This window comes from Schistocerca gregaria, chromosome 11 (genome assembly GCF_023897955.1).
Source record: "Schistocerca gregaria isolate iqSchGreg1 chromosome 11, iqSchGreg1.2, whole genome shotgun sequence".
NCBI lineage: Eukaryota > Metazoa > Arthropoda > Insecta > Orthoptera > Acrididae > Schistocerca > Schistocerca gregaria.
The window spans coordinates 38,844,224-38,861,707 of NC_064930.1; the positions used below are offsets into that span (position 1 = coordinate 38,844,224).

Below are 17,484 nucleotides of genomic sequence, written 5' to 3' on the forward strand. Positions count from 1 at the left end.
AGTTTCACACTGAAGTGCCTAGATCAGCTTGGCCACACCGGCTGGCAAAGTGAAGTTCTTGAAGGTGTTCTTTAGGTTTTGCAAATAGTTGAAAATTTACTTGGTCAAACTGGGACACTATGAAGTATGAAGAATAACAATGAATCAAAGGTGTCAGACTGTTGCAGGTGCAAAAAAAAAAAAAAAAATGCGTATGGTCTATCATTGTCATGCTGAAGGAGAGGGTACTCACATGTGGATGAACTATTTGAATTTGTGTTCTGTTTTCTGAGGGTTTTCTGACATGCTGACACGGTTAACTAACACATGTTACACACTGCAGTTCAGAACTCTTAAGCAGGAGGGTGCTGCATATTGTCAGCAAAGTCGTAACATCAACAGAGTAATATGCATGACAACTGATATGAAGAACAGAATCAAAGTATAGGAGGCATTATTTTCTGGTACACTCTTGTAGTAATTTGATTCATTTGACAATTTGCATTGAATGTTGCAGAATGGTTCCCTTGGCATGACCTAGCATCCATTTGGAAGACATAATACTGTATCCATAACATCAACCAAAATATTATGACCACTGATCTGCTATCAGTATAAACTTATCCAGGCAATAGCACCTCGCATTGTCTTCTAGTCTCACACGCACATGGTGATGGAGTATGAGTGAGCATGCTGTCTGGGTGTAAAATAGGGAATGCACACAATCTATTTGAGTTTGACTGAGAGCAGATTTTGATGGCCTGAAGGCTTGGATGAGCATTTTGGAAGCTGCACAGCTTGTTGGGGGGTTTGAGGAGTGCTGTGTCAGTTGTCTTCAACACATGGCAAAACACAGGTGAAACGATATTCAGACATTATGGGGGTTGGGCAAGTACTGCTCATGACAGGTGGTACACATCATAGGCTAGGCAGATGGGTAAAACAAGAAAGGCAGTAAACTGTGGCATAACTAACATCAGGAATTAATGCTAGGCAGAGTACAAGTGTGTCTGCATGCACAATGCTCCAAACACTCCTAATGATGAGTCTGTGCAGCTGATGACCCATGAATGTGCCAGTGCTAATGTCATATCAACTACTACAACTGAAATAGGCATGTATCTGTTGGTGTTGGATGTTGGCACATTGGGAGAGCACTGCATGGTCTGATGAATCCTGATACATTAATCATGCCTTCGGTAGGATGCATTTCTCGTTGTGATCTTCAATCCTGAGACTGAATTGATGCAGCTCTCCATGCTACTCTACCCTGTTCAAGCTGCTTCATCTCTGAATAACTACTTCAACCCACATCCTCCTGAATCTGTTTAGTGTAATCATGCCTTGGTCTCCCTCTATAACTTTTACCCTCCGCCCTTCCCTCCAGTACTAAATCGATGATCCCTTGTGACTTAGAATATGTCCTACCAACCGATCCCTTCTTCTAGTAAAGTTGCTCAAGTATTATGTCATTTTTAGAAACCCAGAATCTACTCTGTAGGAATAAACATGGATTCCGGAAACAGCGATCGTGTGAGACCCAACTCGCTTTATTTGTTCATGAGACCCAGAAAATATTAGATACAGGCTCCCAGGTAGATGCTATTTTCCTTGACTTCTGGAAGGGGTTCGATACAGTTCCGCTCTGTCGCCTGATAGAGTAAGAGCCTACGGAATATCAGACCAGCTGTGTGGCTGGGTTGAAGAGATTTTAGCAAACAGAACGCAGCATGTTATAAATGGAGATACGTCTACAGACGTTAAAGTAACCTCTGGCGTGCCACAGGGGAGTGTTATGGGACCATTGTATTCACAATATACATAAATGACCTAGTAGATAGTCGGATGTTCCATACCGCTTTTTGCGGATGATGCTCTTGTATACAGAGAAGTTGCAGCATTAGAAAATTGTAGCAAAATGCAGGAAGATCTGCAGCGGATAGGCACTTGGTGCAGGGAGTGGCAACTGACCCTTAACATAGACAAATGTAATGTATTGCAAATACATAGAAAGAAGGTTCCTTTATTGTATGATTATATGATAGTGGAACAAACACTGGTAGCAGTTACTTCTGTAAAATATCTGGGAGTATGCGTGCGGAACGATTTAAAGTGGAATGATCATATAAACTTAATTGTTGGTAAGGTGGTTACCAGGTTGAGATGCATTGGGAGAGTCCTTAGAAAATGTAGTCCATCAACAAAGGAGGTGGCTTACAAAACACTCGTTCGACCTATACTTGAGTATTGCTCATCAGTGTGGGATCCCTGCCAGATCGGGTTGACGGAGGAGATAGAGAAGATCCAAAGAAGAGCGGTGCGTTTCTTCACAGGGTTATTTGATAACCGTAATAGCGTTACGGAGGTGCTTAGCAAACTCAAGTGGCAGACTCTGCAAGAGAGGCACTCTGCATCGTGGTGTAGCTTGCTGGCCAGGTTTCGAGAGGGTGTGTTTCTGGACGAGGTATCAAATTTATTGCTTTCCCCTACTTACACCTCCTGAGGAGATCACAAATGTAAAATTAGAGATTCTAGCGCGCACGGAGGCTTTCAGACAGTCGTTCTTCCTGCGAACCATATGCGACTGGAACAGAAAAGGGAGGTAACGACAGTGGCACGTAAAGTGCCCTCCGCCACACACCATTGGGTGGCTTGCGGATTATAAATGTAGATGGAGATGTAGAAATACCTCTTCTCCCCAATTCTATTAAATATCTCCTCATTAGTTACGTGATACACCCATCTAATCTTCAGCATTCTTTTACAGCAATACGTTTCAAAAGCTTCTGTTCTCTTCTTGTCTAAACTTCTTATCAACCACGTTTCACTTCCATAGATGGATACAGTCCATACCAGTACATTCAGAAAATACTTCCTGGCACTTAAATGTGTAATTTGTTAACAAATTTGTCGTATTCAGAAATGGTTTCCTTGCCATTGCCAGTCTACATTTTATATCCTCTCTACTTCAACCATGAGTTATTTTGCTACCCAAATAGCAAAACTCATCTACACCTTAAATGTCTTTTTTTCCTAATTCCATCGTCATATCCTGATTTGAGTAGACTACATTCCATTATCCTTGTTTTGCTTTTGTTGATGCTCATTTTATATTCCCCTTTGAAGGCACTGTCCATTCTGTCCAACTGCATTTCCAGGTCTTCTGCTGTCTCTGACAGAATTACAATGTTGTCGGCAAACCTCTGAGTTTTTATTTCTTCTCCCTGGATTGCAATGCATACTGAAAATTCTTTTGTTTCATTTATTGCTTGCTCAACATACAGAGTGAAAAACACTGGGGATGGGTTAAAACCCTGTCTCACTCCGTTCCCAACCACTGCTTCCCTTTCATGCTCCTCGACTTTCATAACTGCCATCTGGTTTCTGTACAAATTGTAAATAGCCTTTCGCTGCCTGTATTTGATGACTGCCATCTTTAGAAATTGAAAGAGAGTATTCCAGTCAACATTGTCCAAAGCTTTCTCTAAGTCTACAAATGCTGGAAATGTAGGTTTGCCCTTCCTTAATCTGTCTTCTGAGATAAGTCGTAGGGTCAGTATTGCCTCATGTGTTCAAACATTTCTATGGAATCCAAACTAATCTTCCCTGATGTTGGCATCTACCAGCTTTTCCATTCGTCTGTAAATAATTCATGTTAGTATTTTGCAGCTGTGCCACAGGTGTGACACCCAATCACTGACCATTTTCAAACTCAAGGAGTTCTGCAGAGCACCCAATTGTGCTTTGTCATGTTGTCTAATGGTTACTGAGGTCGCTGATATGGAGTGCCTGGCAGTATGTGGCAGCACAATGTGCTTAGTATGAAAAAGTATGTTTCTGGCAGTGTCCGGATACTTTTGGGCACATATTGTATGATGAAGATATGCCCTGTCCAAAATTCTACCAGATGGCTTCCTCTTTCATTTCATATACAGATTCTACATTCATCCACTAATTTTCCTTCTCTGTGAACCGTGAATTTACTTTCAGGACTTTCAGAACTTTTTCTTAAGAATTTACTTTATTTAATAGCGATTCATCAAGAACGTTAACACATTTGATCACATTATGTGAGTGTGGAAGTAGTTGCCAGGAAGTAACTGATGAAATCAAAATTAAATTGCTCTTAACAAATGGGAATTTTATTCCTGAAAGCCTTTGTTTTGAGAAACAGATTTAAAATTATAATCAGAAAGCACCCTCTAAATGTCAAGTTACAATTTATTCCAAACATTTAAAATTATAAGCAGAAAGCACCCTCTAAATACCAAGTTACAGTTTATTCAGAGGCAGAAAGAAACAAATTTTTGAGTGTATGATCTTTCAGGCTGAGAGCATTGCTGCTCCCTTTTGACATGGCCATAGTCATGACCGCTAACAACCACCTCTGAACGACTACACAGGTGCAAATCTGCAACACACCAGATTACTTTAAAGTAAAAGTTTTAACAATTCACACAAGCACACAAAGTATGCACCCCGTAGAATAGATGGAAATTAAAAGATTAACCTGCCACCGAAGGTGCAACTTGATTTTAATTTCTAAGAAAAGTCTTATGGTGGAAGGGTGGCAACTTTATAAACAAAAATGACCATTTAAATAAAAGCCCATGAAATGCAATCTTACATAAAATTATACAAGGCTGGCCAAACATGTTCTACAGTACACATAGACCACCTCTGAAGATGATAGGCAAGATACAAACATGTTTCTGTAGTTAGACCATTACACTTCAAGCAATAAATTCGTTAAGCACCGAATCTGACAAACATGACAGAGGCAGCTATTAACATACGGCAGACTGATAAGGTGATAACCAGACAACCCGAACTGAAGGTTACTCTAACCCACCTCTAGTCCACAAGGGAAAAACGGACCACCCAATTCATAAATAACCACCTTCCCGCGGGTGGGGAAAACGGAGAAGAATAGTGGGACGACCCCAAAACAAGGTGCCTGGTGACCTCACCAAGAAAACAAGTAGAATTTAACAAGTAAATAAAACAACATATCATGAATCACTTAACTTCTAATAAACTGCTATTTCTAGTGAAGACCTGGCGTAGCACCTCCAAAACATCCTCCCGAACTGTGTGCAGCCAGCTGCTTCAACAGACGCAGGAAGGTGCGACAATCTCCCGTCTCACGGCGTCGCAGCTCGCACTGCTGTGACCGGTGTCGTAGGTTGACTCCTGTTGCTCTCGTGTCTGCTGCGAAGCCACTACCCCTCGCTATACAGTGCAGCCCACTGGACTCAGGTGGCAACCTCGCGCTGACACTCAAGACGGACAAGAAATCTTAGGTCTCAGTGCACGACTGACCAACAATTGATCCATCCACCAGTGACCATTGCCTGAGCAACTCGAGCAGACTGATTGTCTAATGTGCATTGAGTTCTCTCATTGCACCACAAATTCCGATGAGAGACAGACTAACAGGCTGGGGACAAGAGACTGACCGCAGGCTCACTCCAGACACAACCAGACTGACCCCAAATGCGCGACTGGTGAGCTCATAGCGTCTCTTAAATGCACACGAACAGGCAACCTTTCCCACCAGAGGGAGACGCCAAAGCTGCGACTGCCACAGTTGCACCATCGCCAGAAACGTAGGGTGACGCCTTTCCCCCGTCTGCCTTTGCCTTTCCCCCCCATCTGCCTTTGCCTTTCCCCCCCGTCTGCCTTTGCCTTTCCCCCCCGTCTGCCTTTGCCTTTCCCCCCCGTCTGCCTTTGCCTTTCCCCCCCGTCTGCCTTTGCCTTTCCCCCCCGTCTGCCTTTGCCTTTCCCCCCCGTCTGCCTTTGCCTTTCCCCCCCGTCTGCCTTTGCCTTTCCCCCCCGTCTGCCTTTGCCTTTCCCCCCCGTCTGCCTTTGCCTTTCCCCCCCGTCCGCCTTTGCCTTTCCCCCCCGTCCGCCTTTGCCTTTCCCCCCCGTCCGCCTTTGCCTTTCCCCCCCGTCCGCCTTTGCCTTTCCCCCCCGTCCGCCTTTGCCTTTCCCCCCCGTCCGCCTTTGCCTTTCCCCCCCGTCCGCCTTTGCCTTTCCCCCCCGTCCGCCTTTGCCTTTCCCCCCCGTCCGCCTTTGCCTTTCCCCCCCGTCCGCCTTTGCCTTTCCCCCCCGTCCGCCTTTGCCTTTCCCCCCCGTCCGCCTTTGCCTTTCCCCCCCGTCCGCCTTTGCCTTTCCCCCCCGTCCGCCTTTGCCTTTCCCCCCCGTCCGCCTTTGCCTTTCCCCCCCGTCCGCCTTTGCCTTTCCCCCCCCGCCTGCCTCTGCCTTTCCCCCCCCGCCTGCCTCTGCCTTTCCCCACCCGCCTGCCTCTGCCTTTCCCCCCCGCCTGCCTCTGCCTTTCCCCCCCTCCCCTATCCCGCCTCTGCCTTTCCCCCCCTCCCCTATCCCGCCTCTGCCTTTCCCCCCCTCCCCTATCCCGCCTCTGCCTTTCCCCCCCTCCCCTATCCCGCCTCTGCCTTTCCCCCCCTCCCCTATCCCGCCTCTGCCTTTCCCCCCTCCCCTATCCCGCCTCTGCCTTTCCCCCCCTCCCCTATCCCGCCTCTGCCTTTCCCCCCCTCCCCCATCCCGCCTCTGCCTTTCCCCCCCTCCCCCATCCCGCCTCTGCCTTTCCCCCCCTCCCCTATCCCGCCTCTGCCTTTCCCCCCCTCCCCTATCCCGCCTCTGCCTTTCCCCCCCTCCCCTATCCCGCCTCTGCCTTTCCCCCCCTCCCCTATCCCGCCTCTGCCTTTCCCCCCCTCCCCTATCCCGCCTCTGCCTTTCCCCCCCTCCCCTATCCCGCCTCTGCCTTTCCCCCCCTCCCCTATCCCGCCTCTGCCTTTCCCCCCCTCCCCTATCCCGCCTCTGCCTTTCCCCCCCTCCCCTATCCCGCCTCTGCCTTTCCCCCCCTCCCCTATCCCGCCTCTGCCTTTCCCCCCCTCCCCTATCCCGCCTCTGCCTTTCCCCCCCTCCCCTATCCCGCCTCTGCCTTTCCCCCCCTCCCCTATCCCGCCTCTGCCTTTCCCCCCCTCCCCTATCCCGCCTCTGCCTTTCCCCCCCTCCCCTATCCCGCCTCTGCCTTTCCCCCCCTCCCCTATCCCGCCTCTGCCTTTCCCCCCCTCCCCTATCCCGCCTCTGCCTTCCCCCCCTCCCCTATCCCGCCTCTGCCTTCCCCCCCTCCCCTATCCCGCCTCTGCCTTTCCCCCCCTCCCCTATCCCGCCTCTGCCTTTCCCCCCCTCCCCTATCCCGCCTCTGCCTTTCCCCCCCTCCCCTATCCCGCCTCTGCCTTTCCCCCCCTCCCCTATCCCGCCTCTGCCTTTCCCCTCCTCCCCTATCCCGCCTCTGCCTCTGCCGTCATCCTCCTCCTCCTCTTTGTTCTCCTACTATAGAATTCCACTCCTCCATTACTATTAAATTTTTGTCTTCCTGCACTATCTGAATAATTTCTTCTATCTCATCATACATGTTTTCAATCTTTTTGTCTTGGGAGCTAGTTGGCATATAAACTTGTACTACTGTGGTAGGCATGGGCTTCGTGTTTTTCTCAGTTACAACAGTGTTTTCTGTAAGCTGTTTGTAGTAGCTTATCTGTGCTCCTATTTTTCATTCATTCTTAAACCTACTTATGCTTTTCCACGGTTCGATATTGTATTGGCCAGCCAGTGTCGGCGTGTAGTTCTAGCCACTTCAGTCTGGAACTGTGTGACCGCTACGGTCGCAGGTTCTAATCCTGCCTCGAGCATGGATGTGTGTGATGTCATTAGGTTAGTTAGATTTAAGTTGTTCTGAGTTCTAGGGGACTGATGACCACAGATGTTAAGTCCCATAGTGCTGAGAGCCATTTGAACCTTTTTTTGATTTTGTTTTTATAGTCCTGTGTTCATCGGACCAGAAGTCTTGTTCCTCATACCATCAAACTTCTCTAAGTCCCAATATATCTAACTTTAACCTATCCATTTCCGTTTTTAATTTTTCTAACATATCTGCCCCATTAAGCGATCTGCCATCCCATGTTCCACTCTGTAGAACGCCAGTTTTTTTTCTCCAGATAACGACGTCCTGAGTTACTCCTGCCTGGAGATCTGAATGGGGGACTATTTTAATTCCTGAATATTTTAAGCATGAGGATGCCATCATTCAACAATGCAGTAAAGTTGTATCCCCTTGGGAAATATTATGGCTATAGTTTCCCATTGCTTTTTAACAGCACAGGCAGATTGTTTTGGTTAATGTTAAAAGTCCAGATTAGTTGTTCATCCCAACTGTTGCCCCTGCAACAATTGAACTATTGAAATGACTGCTGTCCCTCTTCAGGGACCACACATTTGTCTGGCCCCTCAACAGATACCCTCTGCTGAGGCTTCACCTACAGAACAGCTATCTATATCACTGAGGCATGCAAGCCTTGCTACCAGTGGCAAGGTCCACCCTTCATGATGGTCATTTTTTCATCAAAATAATGCACCATTTCACAAGGTAATGAGTGTGATTGAATGGTTTGAGGAACATACTGGTGAGTTCCAATTGATATGATGGCGAACCTGGTCAAACACAACTGGGATGTAATTTAAAATGTCAGAGATCATCCTCTCTTTCAGAATTTATGGGAATGAGATGACTTGAGTGCGCAGATATGGTGCCAACTTCCTCCAGTGATCGACCAAGGCCTCATTGCTTCCATGGCACACTCTCCCTGCTGTTATCTGTGCCAGCGGTGGACGTACCAGACTTTAGATGAGTGATGATAATTTTGGGGCTGATCAGACTATGGCAGTTAACATTATTGAAAGAAGATTGTTTTATTGTGGTGATGGTGATAATGATGTTTTATTGTGGTGATGGTGATAATGATAGTGGCACATTACATTCGGCCAAACAGCACATGCTGCCTACAAGCACACATGGCTCACCCTCCAGTCCTGCTTCAAGACACCGACTGCCCTTGAGATGCACTGCTGTTGCTCTACATCCATTTTGGCTCCACAACGTCCACTGGTGCCATGAACTCTGAGCTGTGACAAGTGACATTTGCCAGGCACATGGGGCTGGAATTCAAAGAGGGATCCCACAAAATCAAAATCCCCCTTCCCCACAATTGAGGAGCCCTCTACATATGACTCCTTGACATGGGTGATGTGCATGCATGAGGCTTTATGCGTGCATAAATTCAGAGGCAGAAGGTTTGTCAGGCTCACCACCCTGACAGTCTCACAGGGTCCCAAGAACTGAGGAGCTAGTTTGTTAGCGAATTCTAACTCCCCTTTTTGAACATTGACAGTTTTGGGCTAACAACTTGTCCCCAGCCTTTGCAATGAACTATTTAGCACCAATTGCAGCAGATGGTTAAGCCTGTGATGGTCAGTTTTGGTATTATGCCTAGCCTGGCTCCAGTTGTGCTGTGTTACTGCTAGGGTGACTTGTTCTGGAAGCAAACCATTGATTGACCACAGGCTGACAATAGGAGAATTGATTGAATGTGCTAGCATAAGGGATACTGGAGCAGCGTCCAGGGCCTTGAGTTGTGCAGTGTTAGACAAAATTGAGCAATGGTACTGACATGTCCCACTTCATCTGAGCCTTGTTGTGAAAGATAAGCACAGCCTTCAACTTGCAGTTCACCTGGTCAGCAAAGTATGATGGTATTAAGGATTTGTGGTCACATCCTTAATTCCAGTGTCAAAGCAGAACCTCACGAATAGCTGGGAAACAAAAGCTAATAAGCATTCTGGGTGGCCTGTAAACAGAAAGAATTCATTGCAAATGCTGGATAGCTACCAGGATGGTCAGTCCTCTGCTTCGAATGAGTCAAAAAGCGAGAAAAGTCATCCATGATAATTAATAGGTGCCTAATACCCACAAATACTAGAAAGTGGACCTGTATAATCAATAAAAATTTATGCATCAGGCATTTCTGATGGATAGACTCCAAAAAGCCCTTCAGGTAGTCCGGGTTTGGCTCATCTCACTTACAGCTCTCACATTCCCCCACCAACCTCTGGGCATCGTTATACAGGGAGGACCAGGTGTTGTGTTGTCTTATCTTGACAACAGTATTATAAATGCCCAAATGGCTGCTTAAGAGGGTGTTAAGGAAATAATGAGCTAAAACCTAACTAAGAGCTTGTCAGTCTCTAAACAACAATCTTGGTGTTTAAAATAAAATCTGAATTTCTCAAGGGCAAACAGAAGCAAAGTTTCCCATTCATACATAGAATATTTCATCTCCTCAGGTGAAAGTTTCCAAGGTCCATAGGCTATAGGTCATCAACCCACAACACCTCCCCTCCCATTCTGTTCCTGCAGGACAGCAGCTTGCACTTTCTACCCTAGAACAATTAGTTGCCCATTTGCAAGAACAGGAGCTCAAAATTGGGTATGGGTAATACTAGTGGGTTACAAAGCGCCACTTTAATGGTTTCAGAAGATTTTTGATTACTTTCATCCCATTTGAAATTTCTTAAATCATTAAGGCAACCCAGTAATTTAGTAAAATTGGGCACAAACTTTCGAAAAAAATGGTCATGCCTATGAACTGTGCCACACTGTTATTATTTCTAGGAGCTGGAAATTATCGCAAATCACCAATATGCTCCTGGACAATTTTAATGCAATCAGTGGAACTAAGATGTCCCAAGAATGAAACTATGTGCCAGTGTCATTTTAGATGGTTTCACAGTCAGTCGCACCTCCATCTGGTAAACCAGGAGTGCCTACAGATGTTGCAGGTGTTCAGACAGAACAGTAAATAACCATGCCGTCTAGGTGTTTATACACACACTTCAATGTGAAATCACTGATAGCATAATCTAGAAGGCAAGACATACTGGCAACTCCTATTGACATCCCAAAGGGCACCCTGTTAATATCGTAGAGGGTTCAGCCTGTACAGAAGGCAGTAAAATACGTTGAATCCTCTGTTAACATGATCCAATAAGAGATTGAGATCCAGGACACTAAAATACTGAGCCCAATTGAACCAAGTTAAAGAAATAAGCAGATTGGGAAGTGGCACAGATTCCAAAACTCCCTTTTCCTTAACCATATGATAACCCAAAACTGGATGAAACACCCTACTGCTGCTCATAGATACTGAAAATATGGGAGAAGCATAGGCTGAGATTGAGGGCCTGATGACCTCATTGAACAACGTATTATTAATCAATGCACATATAAATTTCATCTTTGATGGAGAAAGCCTCTAAAGATCCTGCCTATCTGGAATGTCATTTGTAAGGTGAATTGTGTACAGGAAATTATTGGTGACGTCAAATCTGTTAGTTAACTACCTGCGGTAAACAATCAAGAACTTCCAGTACCAGCTTAACCTCTACTGGGCCAAGATTACTGAGCTCAAATGGCGAACATTGTGGTAATATACTATTAACTCTTGTGGCAACCTGACACGAGCACAACAGGAATTTTTCTGCTGGGTTAAATTTAAAATAAACAACCCTGCCTTGACAAACTAACACAAACCCACTACCACTTACAAAACACACCCCAAAATTAAGTTTACTGAAAATTTTTAAATTACTATCCTCTTCACAGGCCAAGAAAATTTTTCAGTACTCAGTTTTACCAATCAGAGGCAACATCTGCCCAGTGAAAGCTTGGCATTGGGAGGATGGATGCAAATGAGGCAGTTCACAGGTATTGAGGAACTCCAAATACCACAGATAATCTAAATGAGTAACTGAACTACCAGAGCTGAGGAGTGTGTACACTGGTTCCTGGATAAGTTATACCCAAAGGTAAGGCAGGCATTCCCCTACCTTGGACTTGGCACAGAGACAGCACTTTGGCAGTAGAACACTACCATGCCTCTTCCATTCCTTGTGATGCCAGCTGTTTGACTCTCCTTCCATGGTACCAGACATTGCTATACAAAATGCCCCTCTTTGTTACACTGGAAACAAATCCTACACTTGTTCCGTATGGGTGGTCCCCTTTTAAATTGCCCAGAATCTCGATCCCCATCCTGATAATGACACTTAAACCCAATCACTGCTGGTCTGCAAAATTCAAGCTTCAATAGCAGACACCAAATCCTGTAAGTCAGTAAAAGATGTGCATTTATTAGTGAAGGTAATCCATGAACGGTCCTGTGGCTGCATTTTCTCTAATATAATATTGAGTATTTGTATCTCACAATTCCAAGAATGAAATGACCATTTGCATTCATCTGTGTACCTATTGAAAGGTTCATGAGGAAACTGCACTAGCCAAAATGTTCGTGCTTGAGCAGCCTCTAAATATGAGGTGAAACTTTAGCCCAGTAATTGATTCCCACAACTTCCTCAATGTTGCACTTCTGTGTAAAATTCAACTGAAAACATGACTTAACACAGGGGATACAATGCCACAACAACATTATTGGAGATGGTCAAAGTGTCAGCATGAAACATAAATTTGGTGATCCACTGAATGGTCTTCACCTGTCTTTAAATTCTAAATTGAAAGTTCCATTATAGCTAGAAGCAGTAACATATTTGGTAAGGTAATTTCCCAAATGAATTCCCTTCTCTTCCTTAGAGGTGTGTCTAGCATTACTACTACTTACAGCAGTTATCTGTTGGTGGGAGAATCTTGTTCTCCACATATTGCTCTTAATTTGTCTAAATGAAGGTGGCTGACCCCACTTAGCAAATCATGCACCTGCCCCTTTAACTGCAGAGCTAATGTAACCTGCTCAGGATAGAGATTACATTGTGGAATACCCCACAAGTGATTATCCCATTGGCTCTATTGTGCCTGGATTGTATGTATTTGCTTATGATGGGGCTGACTACTTTCTAAACACTCTACATTCTGACACAAGGTTTTCATGGTCAGAGCTCAGTCAGCTAGTGCAACATATACCTTCCCGGTGCAGTTGGTACTAATCACCAAGGGTTTGTCCACACTGGCATGCAGACGAGCCACAAGTTCTGCCACACTGCCCTTACTACATGGAAGCTGACATACTTTTAATTCATAGATAAACTGTTGCTTCTTCAATAACAACAAATTGACAGTCATGGGACCCCGTGTTCAGCAGTGGATACCTGCAAACACACACCTCATGGTGAATGACAGTATGAGGATAACCTCCCCCTTTAGTTCCAGGAAAATAACCATCCTCCATTACCAACCAAACATCCAGCAGGAAAAAGGGAAATTAAGTGGAACGACTGGATGGATTGGGGTCCACATGCATCTCCATTGTTTATGAAAATGTTTTTACTTAAGATTCATTAGCAGGATTACAAACAACTCTGAAGTTTCAAATTTAAGACATTACAAACCTTAGTTTAGTGACAATTTAAATAAGGCAATAGTTACAGACAAAAGCTGTGTCTGACACCAGTTTTTAGATTTTAGATTCAAAATTTCCATCTTCACAAACTGCAACTCAGAAAATGCTTCAACAAATGGACAGATAATTATTTGGAAACAGATGGCTCTTTAAGACAACACAGGAGCATAACTCATCTCAAAGGTTAAAACTGAAGAGCTGTACTGGAAGACAGAGCAATTTATAGCTGTCTCGGGACCACTAGAACAAGGAAATTCTTAAAATACACCTCAAAGTGCATCTAGATAATTCATTAAAGTAAACAGGTGCACTGATTTCTGGAGCTGTCTTCAGCAGACAGGACAAGTTGCTTTAAATCTTGCCCCCAATGTGCAGTTAACTAATTAACTGAAATTAGTGTGCACAGATTGGTATAACTGGCTTCAGACACAGTGAAAATTCTATTAAGGTGTACTGTAGAAGATGCGTAAGTAATTCAGTAAGTGAATGTGCATGCATAGGAGCTCAGGAATGCCCTTTAAAAAGGAAATTCAGTAATTAGTACTCAGAACCAACTTTCAGCAGTTAATAAATAAAAGGTGAGGAAAGGTCACCCCATGACAACCTTAAAATAACAAGCAGTTGGACAATTAAATCTATTAAACAGTACCTATCCCTGAGATGGAATAAATTTCGTTCACTCTCCAGCTCACAAATGGCCAGTGAACAAACACACAAAAATGTTCCGAGCTGAGTAAGACTTAGTTTTACACATTTTTGCTTTCTCCAGCCCGTGAGCCTCAAATGTGCCAACAGGCTATATTTTCACAAGTCTGGATGACATCTAAATATGACATGAGTGATTCACATAGAGCTGATCGGCATGTGGCCATTCTAACAGTGCTCAGCGGTATGTACAAGAGCAGCACTCATCCCATCAAACCCCCAAACATGAAAATGTACAAAATTTTAGTACACATTTCAAATAGTAATTCACATAACTTGAGTGAAGGCAGTCCATCGGTAGCTGGCAGTGGTGCATTCCGTGAGGCTGATGTACAAAGGCAGTATTAACAGCCACAGTATGATGAGCAGGCCCTAAGAGTCTAGGTCCTAAACAATCAGTGTGACAGAACGGTAGAAAACTGGAGCAGACTAAGGGAGCATCTCATCAAAAACTTAGTCTAAGGCTAAACATGGTCACACTTAAAATGGTGTTCAGGATTACCAAATCATAGAATTCACTGCTGAACGTGAGGAATTGAATAGCAATAAGAAACTGGTCTGGTTGTGAGACATTACCCTAACACCTCCAAGACAATGGCACAAAGTATTAAGCTGTGCAACAAAATCTAAATCAAGCAGTTTTGTGGATGAGAGAGCTCCTTGCATAATGTGACTTCCACAGGAAACAACCAACAGCAAATACAGATAGCCAAGACCACACCAATGTTCCATCTTTTGTTACCACTTCAGTCTGCAACTATTAACTTGACAGAACTTTTAAAGGACTACCAATGCCAGATACTGTCGATGTACCCTGCGCGGCTGTACCATAGCCCATGGCACCACAAGCTCCAAGGAAAAGGAATGACATACACCAGGTGCGGGGCAGGAAGTCAAAGAGGGAGCCTGTCATGACTCAGATAGTAATAATAATTAAATCATATTATCATTATTTGTACTAATATGTTAGTATTATTGTAGGCAGTTAATTAATAGAAAGATCAATTAATAACATGGTGTTGCTGTATTTTTTCTTTCTCCTGCCCAGGTTCTCTCCAAGGCATCCTCTTCGCATACACAATGTTGCTTCATTATTATTTTGTCGATATGCTCTTTCTGAAAGTTAAGTGGTCCACTTTATTTCTATCAGTAACATGACTTCCAATCAAAAATTATTCTTTGGCTGCTAATTATCTACCATTCTCAACAGATGTTATCAGTTTCATGATTTTCTTCCTATGCTATCACTGTTTCATTTGTTCTCATTCCAGCACTTACTTCAACATTACAGGTTTTTCAGTCGTGATATGCTGGTGCTGCTCCATAAGTAATCTTTCTAGAACTTTGTCTTCTTTTGAGATCAGCAAGTAACACCCATAGTTATGATCCATAGAATAGGGCCGGTTCAGCCTATCTGTAGCGTACGCTCTTTTTGTACTGTTACAGACATACTTGTCCCACCAAAAGGGATTAATTAATGAAGTTAGAAAAGTAGTAAGTAGTGTGCTAAGGTAGGGTGTGTGCGATTTTTAATAAAATAAATAAGCGTTCTGTGAAAGAAACGGTTTTGATGTAACTGTTCCAGACATTTTATGATTCTGATTGTAATAGTAGTAAGAGTGATGTGTCACTTGACAGTCGAGTTCCGGCTTCCCCACACAGTTGATGTACATTGTATTGTGTCATTTGATATGAATAACATTGATTTCATTGTTTGAGGTAGTAGCTGCACTATTTTATTTAATTACACTACCATTATATGCATATGAAGATAATGAAGATAGAAAATATGATTGAAACAATGGCATAGGAAGAAGGCTGAAGTTGAAGATCGCAATGAATTTTCAAAGGTGTTGTCATTAATCAGTCTTAAAATTTTTTGCTGCCTCCCATTGAAATATACCATAGTGAACTCGTCACCAAGAATTTGGAACTCAAAAGATAACAATTAACCAGAACTACTATTTAGTTGTTAGGAAGTATGACGGTTGAGCTTCATATATGTTATACAGTTTATATAATATAGGAGGACTGTGACTGCTTAAATGTATTAATTACAGTTTGTTATTTTTACCACAGGCCCAAGTTTACCCATTCAGCATGGATGTAAAAGAGGAGTTGGAGGAGGGTGCAAATAAAGAGGTAATTATAGAATTTATATGACCACATGGAATTAATCATTGCTGAGTTGTGGTAAAAATAATGAGCTGGTTATAAATTGTGTGTGTATTCACTTTAGCAGTACTGTGCTTACTTTAAGGTAAAGATGACAAGACTTAAGGTATTATAGTATGTCACAGGTTGGAAATGAGGAAACAGGTAAAGTAGAACATTTTGTTACAGTATACCCATATGGATTTAAACATTGCCTTTGAGTAGGTGAAGTAGTTTAGCTTGTGAGTTATTAGAATTCCTTCTTTACGTTATAAGCACAAATAAGATTTACGTGAGATTGCATTGATGAAGTTATATGAAAATTGGTACCAAGTCCCAAGTTTTAAGCTATGGTTTCCTGTATTAATGAGTAGTTCTCTTCATAGTTATGTGTATGTGAACTCCAGCATTGTATGTTTTTATATTCCATGCGATACTGCTGTGACTGTTACAGAATTATTCAAGGAAAACCTACGCAAAGTTGTGCAGAAAAGGGAGGTGATCATAACCTACTGAGTAGAGACTAAAACGACTGTGCATCACTGCAGGTGTTGCGGCCAAGCAGTCTTGTGAAGTACTTTCGAGCAGTTTTCTGAAAGCTGTGGTAAGCTGCTAGCATAGTAGCCCACACAAAATTAAAATACTTTAGACCTTGTAACTATTAACAGGCATGTCCTTACAGATGGTATTAGTGCACAGAGGGGTTAGTGATCATGATGCCAGTGCAACAATAATAGTAAATGAAGTTCCTGAATCTTTCAAGGAGGCTAGTTGAATAGATTTGCTAGAAAGAGCAGGCCTAGTAGTTGTTACCATCCCATGTAGGCAATGAGTGAATATCATTTACTACCAGTATGATTTACATAGAGAAATATTTGCAAATTTTAAATGGTCCGTAAATCACACACTGAAAAAGTATATGATGAGTAACTGAATTACCGACAGAAAAGACCCACATGACAAAGTGTAGTTAGCAAATTCAGTTCTGCAACAAATGTTGCTGAACTGGCACCTCTCTGCCATTCGATTTATTCATTTATGGAACAGTGGTTTGTCGCATGTGTAGAAAAAGGCAGAGGTCAGTCCAGTTTGCTAGAAAAGTCACAGTAAATATGTGCAAAACTACAGACATACGTAGTTGGTGTAAAAATCTTCTTGAATGATTTTGTGATTCTGTATGATGGTTCTTGAAAAAAATATTCATCTGCAAGAATGGAAATAGATCCCATAACTACTGGTCATGTGAAACTATTTAATCTGCTTATTCAGTGCTGCCAGAATGCAGTCAGCCCTTAAAATGAGACCATAGTTCTGAAACAGTATCTGCGGGAAAGCTATCAAAGTTGATGTGCCTTTCAATGTCACAGCCCTTCTG

The 17,484-nt window shown here is 43.4% G+C and overlaps 1 protein-coding gene across 1 annotated transcript in view; it reads left to right on the top strand.

Annotated features, from left to right (window-relative positions):
- Nucleotides 1-17,484, top strand: part of LOC126295175 (zinc finger protein 723-like) — a 92,363-nt gene that overhangs the window by 13,215 nt on the left and 61,664 nt on the right. The window contains exon 3 of the mRNA XM_049987481.1: nucleotides 16,035-16,097. Within this exon, the coding sequence (XP_049843438.1) occupies nucleotides 16,035-16,097 (63 nt within the window). The remainder of the gene's footprint in view (nucleotides 1-16,034; nucleotides 16,098-17,484) is intronic.